At 36.0% G+C, this 17,029-nt stretch overlaps 1 protein-coding gene across 1 annotated transcript; it reads left to right on the top strand.

Annotated features, from left to right (window-relative positions):
* The first annotated feature begins 4,952 nt into the window (after positions 1–4,952).
* On the top strand, positions 4,953–5,408 carry LOC145127500 (uncharacterized). Its single transcript, XM_079062688.1, has one exon. It carries the CDS (start codon positions 4,953–4,955, stop codon positions 5,406–5,408), a length of 456 nt encoding a protein of 151 aa, XP_078918814.1.
* Positions 5,409–17,029: the final 11,621 nt, after the last annotated feature.

Below are 17,029 nucleotides of genomic sequence, written 5' to 3'. Positions count from 1 at the left end.
CCTTCTCGGTAGGACTAAAATGGAGTAAATTAGTACCATTTGACCAAGTCAATAACCGACTTTGTCCTAGTCTTATTTATGCCAAACATCTATTCAAAGGACTAAAATGGAGTAAATTAGTACCATTTGACCAAGTCAATAACCGACTTTGTCCTAGTCTTATTTATGCCAAACATCTATTCAAAGAACTTTGTTCTGTGCTGTCCAGTCCAGTCCCACGCAACAAACGCTACCTAAGAGATAAGGACTTTGAAACGAAAAATGTCAAAAATGAAGTTTGTATGAAGGAATTACGATTTTTTAGAAAAGTATAAAATACGGATTTAAAATAAAAGTTAAAGTTTGGCAATGCGACCTTAAGGAAAGTTGTAGTACTAGTAGAGAGCTACACAAATATATAAAGAGGGTAAGAAACAAGATTCATATAAGGAAGATACGATTTTTTTATAAAAGATTTAGGGTGCACGCCTAGTGCACATCATGCTCATTGCGCACACTTGACACCCAAATTCGTTGAAGATTCAGGAAACGTGGACCATTAGGAGCGTGACACATGGCAAGCTCTAAATGGAGCCACGAAGCGAGTGCACGTCGTGCATGAAGTGCGCCGCGCACACAACCACTATATATAGAGGTGCTCACTTTCTGATTTTCTCATCCCAAACACTCTCTCTATACCTCTCAAGCTGTTCCGGAGACCCTCTCGATGGCGCAAAGCTTCTGATGCTTTAGAATACGCTACTAGAGTGAGTTCACAGCGTATATTTTACTATTTTAAATGTTTTATGCGGGGGGGGGGGGGGGGTTATCAAAATATATTTATATTATATCAAATTATTTTATAAAGCTTAGAGCCTTAGGAGAATGTAGCTATAGAGACTATGCCTAGCTGTAACCTATGATATTATTCCTAAGAGTTATGATGCCCAATACTCTAGGAAGAGATAATACCTATATGTTATAATGTCCAAATACCTAGGATAACGTAGTACCTAGAAGTTATGTTGGTCAAATATAGAGATATGCACTGTATTTAGTTGTTACTCTGCCTATATATTATGTTTTCAAATAACCATAATTAGGGTGTATATATATATATATATATATATATATATATATATATATATATATGAATACTTGTATATACAAAATAGTTATGAGATCAAAAGATATAATTATCAAATATAAGACTAAAAGTTTTATATTGTGATAGTTATAGGAAATCCCTAGGAATGATTAAAAGAGAAAAGATAAATACTTAAGATCAATGCGTTAGTGAGTTGTTATATTCATCCAAACGCCTTGATTAAATTCGACATTCCTCGATACCTATAATCGTTAATAATGCGAGAGCTAAGAAGATATGTATAGATCTATATGGGGGTTGCCAACCCCACCTGCGATTGTTAGCTATAATCCCGACATGATAACTTTCTTATTATTCACTATTCGACGTCTGATGAAGCGTTGTAGCGGGGCAAATTATTAGTCAAACAACGTTGATTATGATGGCTCATGGTAATACATTATATCACCTTAGAGATTTGACTACCATTAGAGACACCTTAGAGTGGTAGATAAAATACTTTAGGATTTGGTAAATATCCTACAAAGATAGTTAATTATTAGTAGTAACATATCCTAAAGATAATAATATAGGATTGTTAGAAATTCTAAAAGATAATAGGATCGGTAGATATCCTGAAAAGATAGCAAGTTAGCATTAATAATATATCCTAAAAGACAATAAAATACGATTAGCAGAATGTCCTAAAAAGATAGAGGTGATATAATACAACATAGAAAACTAGGAAGCCAAAAATATTAAAGATTGCTAAAAGTTTTCAAAAGAGTTTATTATCACATTACCTCAAAACATGTGAACTCACCAACATCAAGTTAACGTTTTCAAAAATCGCATGTGTTCCTTGGATGGAATAAAGATCAAGTCAGGAAAGGATTATCAACATGAAGACTCATAGATTTTCGTTTAAATAGGTAATTATGATTGGCACTCTGTGATTTGGGAAATCTTTGTACCGTTACCACTCGGCGTTTCCGCAATCGGTCGAGGAAGGTGTAAGACATATAGATCGAACAAAATTTTATAAAGCTTTCGACTACATTCACATATACACTTGTGCCAAAAGCTTCCCATAAAACTCATAACACTTGCAAAGCTTAACTATAATCATAGTACTCACCCTTAGAGTATAGAATATCATCACTTACATCAAAGGCATGTTGTTCCTTTTCACACTTATAACTTTTCATAAAGCTTCTAATACATATATTCACTTATAGTTTCCATATGCTTTAGATACACATACGCTGATCGACTTTTTTCCAATCATATCAATTATTCAGTTACATAGATATAGAGCTTAACCATAACTCTCGTTGGACAATCATACGTATACTATTGGTTAAATTCATCAAACTATGAACAATTCCCTTTTAAAATCATTTAAATATTTGGCATGCTCGACTGCTTGTTCTTTCCAAAATATTCCTTTTTATAACTTAAGGAAATTAGGAATTTACATTTTAAAATCCTTTGGAATCAAAATATTATCACATAATCAAGCACAACGACATCTAGTGCCTTATTTACACATTTTCCCATAACATCAATAACTCTGATATGTACCCAGAAAAATACACATGTGCTCACCTAGCTAGTTAGTGAAGACTATTATTGACGGATCCCTTCTTCACATAATTATGGATTTTCTCCATTTTAAAAGTTGTATGGTAACTTAGTTAATTTCTCCTCATTACGAGTTTTTGGTGTACTTGCTTTGTTCTCCGCCTACATGTTGAGCGGAACAAGAAATATTAATGATCAATTTTATGTCTTTTTCTAGGATATGGTATTGATATAGTACTACTCATGTTCCATCTGCTCCTGAAACTGATCATCCACCTGTTGTTGTGACTACATATCATCCACTACTTTGTAAGTCTAATCGTTCTCTGAAGTATACCAAAATCATAGAGTTTGATTCTTTATCTTATTCAACTTCGTTTGCTTCCTTTATTAACAATATATATACTTGTTCAGATGCGTCATACTGAGAGTTTGTTTATGATCCCCTTTACGAGAATGTTATGGCTGATGAGCTTACGACTCTTCATCATACTCATACATGGGATCCTATTCTACTCCCACCCGGAAAACATATGATTGGTTCTTGTTGGGTATATAATATTAAAACTAAGTATAATAGGTCAGCTGAACGATACAAGGCCAATTTTTTTAAGAAGGGATATTAGCAAAAGTATGGTATGGACTGTAGGGAGACTTTTATCCCATTTGCAAAATGACGACTATTCATATTCTAACAACATTTACTTATATTCGATAATAGATGATCTTATAGATGAATGTCAAGAATGTGTTCTTGAATGGTGATCTTGGGTATTCATGATTATATATTGGTGATGACTATGTTGGTATTGAATCCTTAAATTGTGATTTGGCTCATCAGTTTGCTATAAAAGACATAGGGATGTTTGTTATTTCTTAGGTATTCAGGCTACTCAATCTCCAAAAGGTTAACTTCTATCTCAGTCGAAATACACATACAATTTATGTGAACGTTCACGACGCACTAACAATATGAATGCTGACATACCACTTGAAACCAGTGCCCAACATTCTACAACTGATGAAGTTTCTTTATTTTATCCAAGCTTGTATTGTATTATTATTGACAATTAGGTTTACCTTACTATCACTCGCCCAGACATAACTTATGTGGTTCATGTGGTTAGACAGTTTGTAACCACACCTACTACTGTTTATTGGGAAGTTGTTTTTCATATTTTGAGATATCTTCGTGGAACTTAGTTTTAGAGTCTTTTGTTCCCATTTTCGTCTTCTCCAGAGTTGTATTCTTGTAATGATGATGATTACGATAATGTCCTTAATGATATCAAGTCCACCTCTGGTTTTTGTATTCTCCTTGGAGATTCATTAATCTCGTGGAAAAGTAAGAAACACAATGTTGTCTCTTGCTCTTCTATACAAGCTGAGTATCGTGTTATGGATGTACCTACATGTGAGATTGTTTGGTTGTGTTGGCTTCTTACATATATATGTGTTATCTCTCAACCTACCCCCTTACACTATGACAACAATATTGCGATGCAGATTGCGACAAATTTTGTTTTCCATGAGCGGATAAAGTACATCGGGATTAATTGTTATGTCACTCGTCATCATTTTCAGCTCAGAACCATCTCGATGCCATATGTACCACCAGCTTTGTAGATTATTGATATTTTTACGAAGGCTCATACGGCGTCTCGTTTTTGCTTCTTGACTGAAAAACTCTTAATGCTTATTGATGTAGTCGTGAGTTTGATGAAGAATATGAAGGTAATAAAGTATTTTGGGCATATTTTTTTTATTGGACTTTCATTTAGCCTTTTAACTGAATTAATATTAGATAGTTTTCGTATTTATATAGTTCTATTCTTAGTTTTGATTGTGATTACATTTTAATTCGATAACAAACCCTACCCACTTTTCATGTTTATTAGTAGTTTACATGAACAATATTCTTGCTTTCCATGTTTATAAGTCAAATATGGAATCTTCCTAATTAGAAAAGAAACAAACAAAACACAACATCTTTTTTCTAATATTTTTCTTCCAGATTTACGCATTAGTTTACTAAAATCACCATTCTGGGATATCGACGAAATAGTTGTGTTTAACAAACTTTTACTTATAATATTTAAATTATGGGATTCAATTATTAGTTAAATAAGTACATTATGTATCATATATATAAATCAAAGTTGATGAAGATAAGATATAAGACAGCCTAGTTACTAGAAAACATATAAATAGTGCCTCATGCTACTCTGCCTCCACTGCGAGCAACGCCACTACCGCGAAACTTATCCTTTTAGACGGCCAACTTGAAGAGTTTTCGTCGCCGATGAAGGTGTTCTTGTTAACACCACCGTTAGAAAACTTAGGGTATGATCAGGGGTCGTTCATTTGCAACGCGGATGAGATGAACTTTGATGGGTATGTAACCGCCATGGCTGGAGAGGAGGAGCTTCGTCCCAGTCAGCTCTACTTTCAACTGCCGTCCAGCTGGTTAAAAAGGCGGTTAACAGCGGAGGACATGGCTTCTATGGCGGTTAAAGCTGGTAAGGCACTTATGATTGGTGGTGGCAAGGTGAGATGTTGGTGTTGTGTGAAAAGGGTTGACCCGTTAGTTTTCTCAGATGGGGACGAGATGATAACATCTTCCTTGAGTAGGGTTGAAGATGGTGGTGATGATTATGAAGGAAACCACAGGTATGTATGCGGTAGAGTCGGAGACCGCCGTGGGGGTGGTAGTAAGGGGCGGATGTCTACCAGGCTTGAGAAGATAGTAGAGGAGTGACTGATGCTTTGAGGGCAATTTACTAGGCTAGAATAAGTGGTATGGATTTATATTTATTTCTTTATTCCGTTTTGAATAAGAGAATTAGATTAATTTCTCTATATTTTGTAATTAAAAAATAGAGGTGATGGTAAATATCATCAGGGCCGGTCCAAACGTCTTACGGGCCCAAGACAAAAAGAAAAAATAGGCCTCTAGAATAATAAATAAAATTTAATTTAATTTAAAAATAAACACATCGTTACAATGTCCACAAAAATCAATATTAATATTAGAAACATAAATATGACCACACCATTACCTAAAAGAGAAATTAGTATCATTTTAATTCAAATTAGTTTTTCTTCAATCAAACTAGACGAACTTAATGGTTTAAAAAAATTATGCATGGATCATTTATAAGTTTGATTGAATGCATCAAAAAAATTTCGTTTCTTCCTTTTTTGGCTTCCAGATAAATGTCTTTTGGAAAACATTGTAGATTGCCAATAGTTAAACACTATCTACTTATGGGAAAAGATTACATCTGATTTTTGATATATGATTTATGTCTCAAAGTTGTAGAAGCCTAATATCATATTCAATTTAAATCAAGGTGCAACTGCAAATTACAAACAATCAAACATCTGAAAATTAGAACTGGATTTAAAGTTTTGAATTCTGAATCATATATCAACAAAAAATATTACATTCTTAAGTAAAAAAATCTAAAACGTAGGTAGAAGATATAAAGTCAAGTATCGAGAAATCTGAGAACATCCAAAACCAGAAAAAAATATAAGCTTTCAGCATTTGATTAGATACCAGGACTAGGAACGTGAATACAAAATAAAATCAGAAACAACACTAAAACATCAGAAAAATTAGAATTGGATTTAAATTTTTGAGTTTTGAATCAGATATCTACAAAAAAAATTACATTGTTAAGTAAAAAATATGAAACGTAGGTAAAAGCTAGAAAGAATTGACAGTCCAGTCTCCAGCAATCTGAGATGAGACACAGATGCACAAACAAAATCAAAAAATAAATAAATAAATAATAAAAAAAATATAAGAAACATGAATAAGAAATCAAATCAGAAACTAATAATAGTTGAAAAACAAAAGAATCAGAGGAAAAAATACAAACAAAAAAATCTATAGCTAACCTTATGGTTTTTATCTCATTCGTCGGGTCCTTTGCAAATTTGCATTCAATCAACATAACTGATTATAATCTGAAGGCTGGTAAGAGACTACGAGAAGGGAAGAAGTCGCGCGACATAACTGATTATGAATCATTATTTTGATTAGGATTCACGAGGCAACGATTAGGATTCACGAGGTGTCGATTTGATTAATTGGTTCCCACCTGATGTGGATTCCTGAAAGACACCCTAAAACGGACGTGTTTGCTTAACGTTACTTCAAAACGCATTCCAGAGTCTAGATAAAAAGAGGTTATTTCATTGGGCTAAAGTTAGGTTAATTTGGTAATTGGGCCCTTAGAAGAGATATATATAAAATTTATTTTTTATATATGTATATATATTATATATTTCAGAAATTTTGGGCTCCTAAGAGTCGTGGGCCCTGGGCGGTCACCCGGGTTGCCCACCGTCAGGACCGGCCCTGAATATCATCTTCAACACACCTTTATATTTTAATTTTAAAATAGAATAAAAATAAAATAAATGGTATTTTATTTTCAAATATATTTCATTTGGTATACCAAAAAATTATATTTCCTAATACTTTTTTTTAACTTATAAAAATTATCAAAAACATCTTTCAACTTATTAGAATTTAAAAAGTATTCATAATTTCTATATAAATTTAAATATTATATTTTTTATTTTTCATTAATTAAAATTAGTAAAATGACAGTTAATTAATTAAAATAAAATCTAAAATAATAAATCTATAATGCAAGGAACTAAGGGACTACTAAAATTGAAGTGGAATTTTGATGTGGTAATTGAAAAGTTTCTTGATCTATATGGCTACTAAAATTGAAGTGGAATTTTGATGTAGTACTTGAAAAGTTTCTTGATCTATATTAGCTAGTGGGGTTGAATTTCGTTTACTCCAAATTAAATAGGCTTGGAAATGAAAATGGGGGTTAAAAATTAAGACTATAAATAAATGAATCAAATAAATACAAACATGAGTTTATTGATCGTTCGTTTAAGTTAACTAAAACAAATAAACAACTCAAGAATGGATAAACGATTGAATTTTCTTATTTATGTTACTCGTTTAAAAACATTAAATTGTTCATGTTCGATCATTTATATTGATTAAGATGTTAAACAAACATAAATAAACGAATAAACGACGCATATAATTTACACTAGTACAAAATTGGTCTTTGGCCACGCAAAAAACCTATCACTATAGACATTTTATGACGGGTTTTTTTTTTCATTCAATGTGAAAGGAAATGTCACATCCTTAAAAGGTAAGTTATGATGACGTTTAATTGTGGGGACTATAACCCATAAAAACTGTTACGATAGGTGAAAACCGTCACCATAGGGTACTAATTTTTGTAGGTTTTTCAATCATTTTTGATAACTGTCACCATAAACTACTTTCCCTCACAAGTTGTTTTGTTTTCATGACTATTGTTGAATTTTAGTGACACATAATAGATTAAAACATGATCATAAACTACATTTACTCACATGTTTTTTCTTTGGTCATGACTATTATTCACTTTTAGTGACATTTAATATATTAAACCGTGACCACAAACTACTATTAGTCACATGTTCTTTCGTTTGTCATGACTATTGTTGACTTTTAGTGACATGTAATATATTAAACCGTGACCATAAACTACTTTTAGTCACACGTTTTTTTCATCTGTCAAAACTATTATTGACTTTTAGTGACACATAATAGATTAAACTGTGTCTATTGTTGACATTTAATCACTTTTTTGTTTGTCATGACTATTGTGGAACAACTTAAAATAAATTATATGCCAATATTGACCAATTAACATCATGTACGTTATTTTCATAAACAACTTAAATTAATAAATAAAATACAACATTCACATATACATTCACATAGGGATGAGCATATGGACCGGGGAACCGGCCGGAACCGGTACCGGAACCAGAACCGGCACCGGAACCGGAACCCGATGGAACCGGTTGGACTGGGACCGGGACATTATTTTTGTGGATTTTTGGAACCTGGAACCGGTAGGAACCGGAACCGATATAACCGGAACCGGTAGAACCGGCATAAACCGGTAGAACCGACAAAAACCAGAACCGTATGATGCTATTTTTCGAGGACCAGTTCCAACATTTGAAGACACGACAAGAACCGGTAGGAACCGGGAACTCGTACAACCGGAACCGGTAGAACCGGCGGTCCGGTTCGGTTCCTATTTTCCATCAAGTTCGATTCCCGGGCCGGTTCCGGTTCGGGCCGGTTCCAGCCGGGTCGGTTCCTTTGCTCATCCCTACATTCACATTCACATATAGAAAGTATGTTTACAACAACAATTTGATAAATCATTACAAGAAGTCGGCTTCTGCAATTGAATTCATAACATGTTGTAACACTCGGTTTTGAATCGTTTCATTATTCGGGATCATGGCTCGATTGTTGGTTATCCTAAGGCTTAAGGTCTTGGGAAAGAATGGAATTGACCCTGTTTGGACGGGGGAGTTATAGATTAAGTGTTCCGAGTGTTCGATTGTGTTTCGGAGCCCAATGGTATAATCGTAATTTGGCAGCTCGGTCCTTTATGAATTTTAGGTTTTTATTCGAGAGGTTTTAAGGTGACGTGAGTTGATGGAAGTGTTGGGCTTCTCGTTACCTTTCCGTGGATATAAAGTTCATTGGAAACGGACTTAAGACGGAAGAGTTATGGCCAATTAAACAACATGGGATTTGGAGCTTGGTTGAGTACGTGGGGCGTACTCACCAATTACGCTGGGCGTAGAGGGTTAAATGATCGTGGGTCCTTTTTTAGTACACCAAGCGTACTAAGGGGTACACGGGGCATACTCCCATCAGCAAGAAACCCTAAATTTGAGGGTTGTACCCTATTTAAGCCATAAATTAGCCACTTGTTGCTTTGTTTAATCAGTCTCCTCACCCTTGAAAACCCTAATTCATTCCTTAGCCAATGTTTGGTGATTTTGAGCTTTTGTGAAGCGTTTGTGGAGGGTTTTGTGCATCTTGAGGAGGAAGGTGAAGCTTGAAGACTCGTTCCTTGGATGAGGGCTTTGAGATCCAGCTTAAGCACCTTATTTTGGTGGCTTGTGAGGTATAAAGTTCAAACCTTGCCATTTCATTTCTTAGATCTACTTCTTGGCATGTTTTTAGTCATTTGGTCCTTTTTGGTTGGTGGTTGGAGGTTAAGGTCGTTTTTGGAGCTTAGCTTTATAGATCTGGACATATTAAGGGTTCCTTAGGCATAAAGGTACAAACTTTATGGTGGTTTGGGTCTCATGTATGTATTTAGTCATTCATTAAGCGCTTTTGAGCTCTAGTGCCCCATTTAGCCATGCATGCACATAAAGTTGGCAACTTTATGTGATTAACCACCTTGAGAAAGTCAAATATGAGTTTGGATCAAAGTATTAACGGGTTAAGAGCTGAAATGGAAAAGTTGGCCAAGTTGATGAGTACACTTGGCATACAAGTTTGTACGCTGCGTGTACAAGCCGTTTATGCAGTATGTTGGGCGTACAGGCTGAGTATGCCCCTGTACTCAGCAGACTTGGGTTTCATTATTTTTGGCTTCGGCTTTGGGTTAGGAGGGCTTGGTTGTCTTGGGCCATATTGGGTCATCATAATTTTTATGGTTGGACTATCGAAAGTTTATTGGAATTTCTTGGGTGAATGCTCTTGAAAGGGATAGGGCCCAATTTGGAAATTTGGGCCATATTTGGCCTTAGGTGCTTATTTTTGATTTTGGGCCTTTGGATTATTGGTTTGGGCCTAGGTTTGGGGCTTGTTGAGTAAAGGGTAAAAATTTCTTTTAGCCTAGTTTGGCCACCTAGTGCGGACCAGATCCGATTATTGATGGATGATTATTTTGGTGATTTGTAGCATGGGGATTTTAGTGGGGCAGCCACCAAAGATTTTTTCTATGAGATTCGGCAGTGCGAGGTGAGTTTCCTCACTGGGTTTAGCGGGTCTAAGGCACCAATTCTGGCCGTTTTTATTTATGTTAGGATGCTAGGAGTCTGCGTGACCATTGCATGTGATATGTGCTGCTATGTATACCGGGTAGGGCTCGATGTCGGGCGAGGCCTGATGACTGTATCGTATGCTATGGTTTTATGATCATTGTATGTGTTAATATGATTATGTGATATATGTCTGTGTGTATTATGGGCGGGGCCCGATTTCAGGTGGGGCCTATGATTAACAGATATGTATACCGAACGGGGCCCGAAGCCGAGTGGGACTTGACACCCGGCGGGGCCCGATGGAGGACGGGATCCCAGTATGTGATTTAGTATGTATAGTATGGTGTAGTTTGGGGAACTCACTAAGCTTTGTGCTTACAGTTTTCAATTTATATTTTAGGTACTTCGGTTTTCAAATGAGAGAGCTCGGGATGATTGCAGAACACACACCACATGTTTATGCATTTTATAATTTACCCGGATATTGATGATGTATTGATACATTTGATAGCCTTGGTTTTATGACTATATTATGGTTTGACGCTTTACTAATCTAAAAATGAAAAAAAATTATGGTCTTATTTGTGGGATGTTACACATGTGCAAATGCTACATTACCAATAGACTCACATTCATTTACACCATCCCCATTAGTTCCTTTAATAAACACATCTGCATGAATAGAAATAAAAACAAATCATCACTTAACTTTTACACATAATCACTTCATATAGGAAAGAAATCACCTATTTTAACAAATATAAGCAATATACTTTAGCTTTTACACATAATATCAATGTACTTACATTTTTTACTCATTACAACAACATACTTACTAACACTTTTCCCATAGTGGAATTCAAAGTTGAAGAGAATCAGTAAGCCAAAAAGCTCACAATGGTAACAATATTAGATGAAAACATCACTCACCTACATTACCTTGAACCTCAACCTTATTTCTCAGCCATACCAAAACCACCACCAACCTTCTTCCATACCTTTACCTGTTGCAGCTTCCTGTTGTGTTGCTACTTTTCATCTAGCAATCTCCTTTTTAGATGTAGCAAAATCCATCATAAGCCCCTACAAAACATAATAATAAATCGGTGCTGATAAGAAGACTAGAGAGTATGACAAAGTTAGCAGAAAACAGGACTACCATAATTATAAAAAATTGAAAAACATAACGAGTGCAAACCTGTTCAATATCATTATAAAAAGTGAAAAACATAAAGAGTATAACTGTTATACAAACCAATATTTCAAAAAGGGTAAAAAAGTGATACAAATTTCATTATAGTTTAAGTATCTATATTGCATTCAAGTTTAACTACCAAGTTTAACTATCCAGATTGCATTCCAGTTTCAATATCTCCACCACCATAGTTGCATCTTTGTGGGCTACTTGATTTCTACAAACCAACATTTCAAAAAGGGTGAAAAAAGTGATACAAATCGAACTCAAACAACCTCTATACCATCCTACTTTCAAGTACATAATTTTCTTGAAACACCCACTATCTGATACGTTTTCTTAACATTTGAAAAATAGTTTTTTCAAAAATGATTTTGTATAGATATTTCATCAAACAGTTCATATGCATGCATAAAACAAAGATGCTGAGATAGTAGTTATAATAAATGTTAACTTCCCATTACTACTAAGCTTCAGGTTTAAAGCATTGATAATTAATAGAAATATGAAAGTCCAAAAAAAACATATCACAGAGCAAAACCAGAAGAAGATAAACAGAATTTGACAAATTGAAATTGGAAACAGGATTCTAGAAATTACCTTGGGTTGCTGACTTTCTCTTATTGTTGATATTTATCCGATTTATGCTCCATTCTTGCTTTCAGTAGGCAATGAAAATTGTATAACAAAACCATATCACAGAGCAAAAACAGAAGAAGATAAACAGAACCGGAAGTACCTAAAACCATAAACATAAACCGTGAGCCCAAAGCTTAGTGAGTTCCCCAAATACCACATATCATACACATAATAGAGAATGTTATGTTCCAACCATAGTCTTACAGTTACTATCATGTCATGAGCCATATCATGGTCTTTCCTTGCCAAGCCAGGGGCCAAAACCTAGGTCTAACAAATAAATGCAATAGCCACCTCTTGATTTTCCATGCAAGCATGACAAAGAAAAATAGCATACTACATATAACTGCCAAGGTCCTGACACTGGTCTTGCATACAGTTTGTCGGGAGCCATATCCCAGTCTTTCATACAATTGACAGGGTCCACCACCTGATCTTCATACATAGAATAACGCAGTGGGCTAGTATTGGTGCCTTCGACCCATAAGTACAGTAAGGAGACTCACCTCGATCGGTAAATGGATAAATCTAACACACAAGCCACTGGTGCTGAAGTCTCTCCCACTAAGAATATCCAAAAACCTAACCCTAATTAGGAATTAAGGTAATATCCCACTTAACAGGTCCAATAGCCAATGCGAAACCCCATTTGGGAAAAAGAGCATTTTGCCCTTCCAAGTCCTAAACCCCTTACAGTTGACCAAGGGCCAAACTGGTCAAAAAGTTAACAGTCAACGCCAGTTGATTAACCCCCTGCATACCAAATCTACACCCTGCGTAGTGGTACGCCATACGTATTGAAAGTATGTCACGTGTGTTATGCTGTTAATCCATTTCCATCTTTTAGCTCTTAATCCATAAAGACCAACCATCTATTACTCAGATTAGGTCCTAATAAAAGTCTAGAGTGATAAAGTTCCTAACTTTATGCCTTTTCATGGCTTAAAAGAGAACAACACCAAATCCTAAGTCCAAAACACACTCCAATGACCAAATACTCATGAGTAGAAGGATGGGAGTGGCCAAGCTCCCATTTTTCTCACTCTACAAGCTCAGAAATGCTAGAAAATGCCACTCATGAGGTCTGGAGTAGCTTATACTCACTAGACCCAAGATCAAGGGACAAAAAGCTCATAAAACCCATAACAAGCTCGATCTATCTAATGAATCATCAAGGTTCAAACTTTATACCTCCTGGAGAATATTAAAGTAGAGTAGAGTCTGGATCTAAAAGCTTTGGACTCCCCAATCACACCTTTAATGACCTCCTTCTTGTAACATTCAAAAATCAAGGTAAAATTTTTCATTTTTAAATTAAGAGAAATCATTATTTTAAAAAAAGACCCATATCAAGATCAAGTATCAAATACAAATATCCCAAGATCAATGTATCATAAATCTCCAAAACCATGCCATCAAAGGATGTGTATGATCACGCCTTCGCCTTGCCACGATCATCTATAGTACCTGAAACATAAAACAAAAACTGTAGCCAAAGCTTAATGAGTTCTCCGAACATACCACCACACAAACATATAAAAGCATGCATACTGGGTCCACAACTAACATACTAGATTACCCCTGAGTCCACAACATGAGTTTGGCTCGCCTTTCGACCCACAACTCATATTTGGCTTACTCCCGAGCCCACATCATAAGTCTGGCTTGCCTCTTGGGCCCACAACTTATGTCTGGCTTTCTTCCAAGTTTGTTGGCTTCCGCACAAAGCAACATTTCCTCAACCCAACCATACTATGTCGACATATACATAACATATAACATATAACTAGTAAACAGATAATCATGTGACCAGTCAACAGACTTACATGAATATCTACATATTACTATCACATAACAACATCCTATATACCAGGATGCATAACCTAGTGGGCCGACATTAGTGCCTTCGACCTACAGGTACAGTGAGGAAAACTCAACTTTCAGTACAAAAAGATAGTTGAACACACCACAACTCCGTATATCATCTCTACAGGTCACCTGTATAACAGACAATGACCTTGTCTCAAACTATTGTCTAAAATAAATACCCTTAGGTAAGCTTGGTGAAAACCGTGGTCAAAGGTCAAAGTCAACCAGTCAAGAAGTCAAACTCTAGGCTGAGTACGCCCAACGTACTCAGCTCATATGCATGTCGTACTCACCATCCAAAAACGGGACTCCACACAAGTATGTGCAGTGTACTCAGAAGTATACCCAATGTACTCGATCAGAAGGCATTTTTCTATTAAGTGCTTATCCTCTTAAGTCTTTTCGTCTAAAGCCCAAATCTAGTCCCAAATAGTGTTCTAAGTTATAAAGTTTCCAACTTTATGACCTTGCATGGCTATTAAGTGCCCAAACCTTAAAACCCTAACTTCTTAACACATTAAGACATCATAACCATTACATGTAAGGACTAGAAGGTCCAAGATCACATTTTTATCACTCTAGACACTCTAAAATGTCCAAAATGACAACTCATTTGGTCTAGAGTAGCTCATACTGAAATAGACCAAGATTATGGGGCTAAAAAGCACAAAATTCCACATCTAGAAAGATCTATTCAAATAACCAACCAGTTCGGAACTTTATACCTCTAAATGAAGCTTGAGGGAAAGATGCTTCTAGATCCAAAGAGGTTTTGAGCATCTAAGTTGAGTCCACTTCCTTCTTCCTCCTTCAAGAACACCAACAACACACTCTAAAGCTCAAAATACTCATAAATATGGATTAGGGTTTGCAAGATATGAAATGGGGCCGTAGGATGATGAGGGAAGGAGTCTTGGGGAGTTAATGATGCTTAAATAGGCTCAAAACCCTAAAAATTAGAGTTTGGTCTTCAACCATGTACGCCCATCGTACCAAGCATACACCCAACACACGCCATCAGATCCACACATTTTATTTAATTACCACATGGGACCATTTTTTCAAATAATTTACACTTCTTATCAAAACACACAAGGAACAATAAAATGCTTCAAAATCCTCACAAGATGGCTAGGGTTTCGAGTTTTATGCTTAAGTGTCACAACTAGCATTTTGGCTAGGAAATTCCGTCCACATGTAAGCAATAACTATTGTGAGACTTGTGCTAACACATTAGAAGTATACTTTATGGTTCCTAATGGACCATGAAAAGATAAAATGCAAATCTCTCCATGTATCTCAAATCTCTCCCAAATCTCTCCAAGAATATGAAATCTCTCCAAGTATGTGAAATCTCTCCCAAATCTCTCCAAGTATGTGAAATCTCTCCCAAATCTCTCCAAGAATATGAAATCTCTCCCAAATCTCTCCAAGTATGTGGAATCTCTCCCAAATCTCTCTATGTACCTTCCTTAGTCGAAAACAGCCCAAAACCGGAGGAGAAAACCCAAAAGGACCCTCTTGGTCCGGAACCCTCTTGGTCCTGAACCTCTTGGTCCGGAACCCTCTTGATCTTGAACCTCTTGGCCGGAACCCTCTTGGTCCGGAACCCTCCTTGTCTGGAACCCTCTTAGTCCGGAATGCCTTCTAAGGAACCAAGAGGACTCGCAATCTCGGAACTCCCCTAGCTTCGGAACCTTGCTCCGGAAGACATTACCTCACCTCGCACCGCTTCGGAATTGGTGAGCCGGCTTCGCGCCTCCGGTCTGGACCTCCGGACTGCGCATGTGACTTCGAAAATCCGAGAAAATGCTCCGAAAATGTGAACCTGACTCCGGAACCTTGAAGAGTGACTTCGGAACTTCCCTCAGCCCTTTGGACCCTCGCAGGAGCAAGGCTACACTCTGGATTTTTGTCATTTTCGGACTTTTTCATCTTTTAAGGCATTTTGGCGTCGGAAATCACACCAAACTCGTATTTTTCGTAACTTAGACCCCTAAAACCTCTATTTTATGCCAAATTTGATTCTTTAAATCATATTTACATAAAATGAAATTTAGGATTTATAAAGATCCTATCCTAAAACCAAGATAAAGACAAAGAGGTTTGACCTTGTGATTTGATGTAATCTTCCATTTCCCATGCAAATCACGGTATCCAATGCTTTACCCACCAAATATCTGTTGGATTAGTGTCTAAGTTCATAACTATTTTGGTATGTACTTGACCCGATGGTGCATGGTCCTTTTGGGTTGCCTTCACCAAAGCAACTTGATAGGATGAATTATGGAGAGAGAGGATTAATTATGATTTATTAATATATTATGAGAATAATATATTAAAGGAGAAATCATATTGTTTAATTAATATTAGTCAATAATTAATTAAGAATTAATTTTGTGGCTAAAAGAGATTAATTAAACTTAGGGGACTGGAACTATCAATTGTGTGATAGTTGAATATTGGGCTAATGGACTCCATATTAGAGGAGTTGACGAATTCTATGGGGAAACCCATTAGAAGTCGTCCAAGGCCTCTAAGGAGGGAGTTCATGGGCTGCTTAGGGCCTAAGCAGTCAAATTAGTGTTTCCTTGTTAGATAACCCTAATAGCCTCACTATTTAAGGACCCTTAGGGCACCAAAAACGTGGCTAAGAGTTTCCTTAGGGTTTATAGATGTTTTTGGGTGCCTCTCCTCTTATCCTTCTTCATCCTCTTGCTCTTGGTGTTTGTGAGCCATTAGAGGAGTGAAACTTGTGACTCTAAGCTTTCTAA

The sequence above is a fragment of the Lactuca virosa genome, chromosome 7 (assembly GCF_052849685.1).
Source record: "Lactuca virosa cultivar CGN04683 chromosome 7, Lactuca_virosa_CGN04683_v6, whole genome shotgun sequence".
NCBI classification, from domain to species: domain Eukaryota; kingdom Viridiplantae; phylum Streptophyta; class Magnoliopsida; order Asterales; family Asteraceae; genus Lactuca; species Lactuca virosa.
Note: the sequence above shows the minus strand (reverse complement) of the source record. Positions and strands in the feature narration are given on the sequence as shown.

What these genes read in the sequence shown, in the direction of transcription:
- LOC145127500 (XM_079062688.1), top strand. Translation starts at nt 4,953, where the DNA reads ATGAAGGTGTTCTTGTTAACACCACCGTTAGAAAACTTAGGGTATGAT.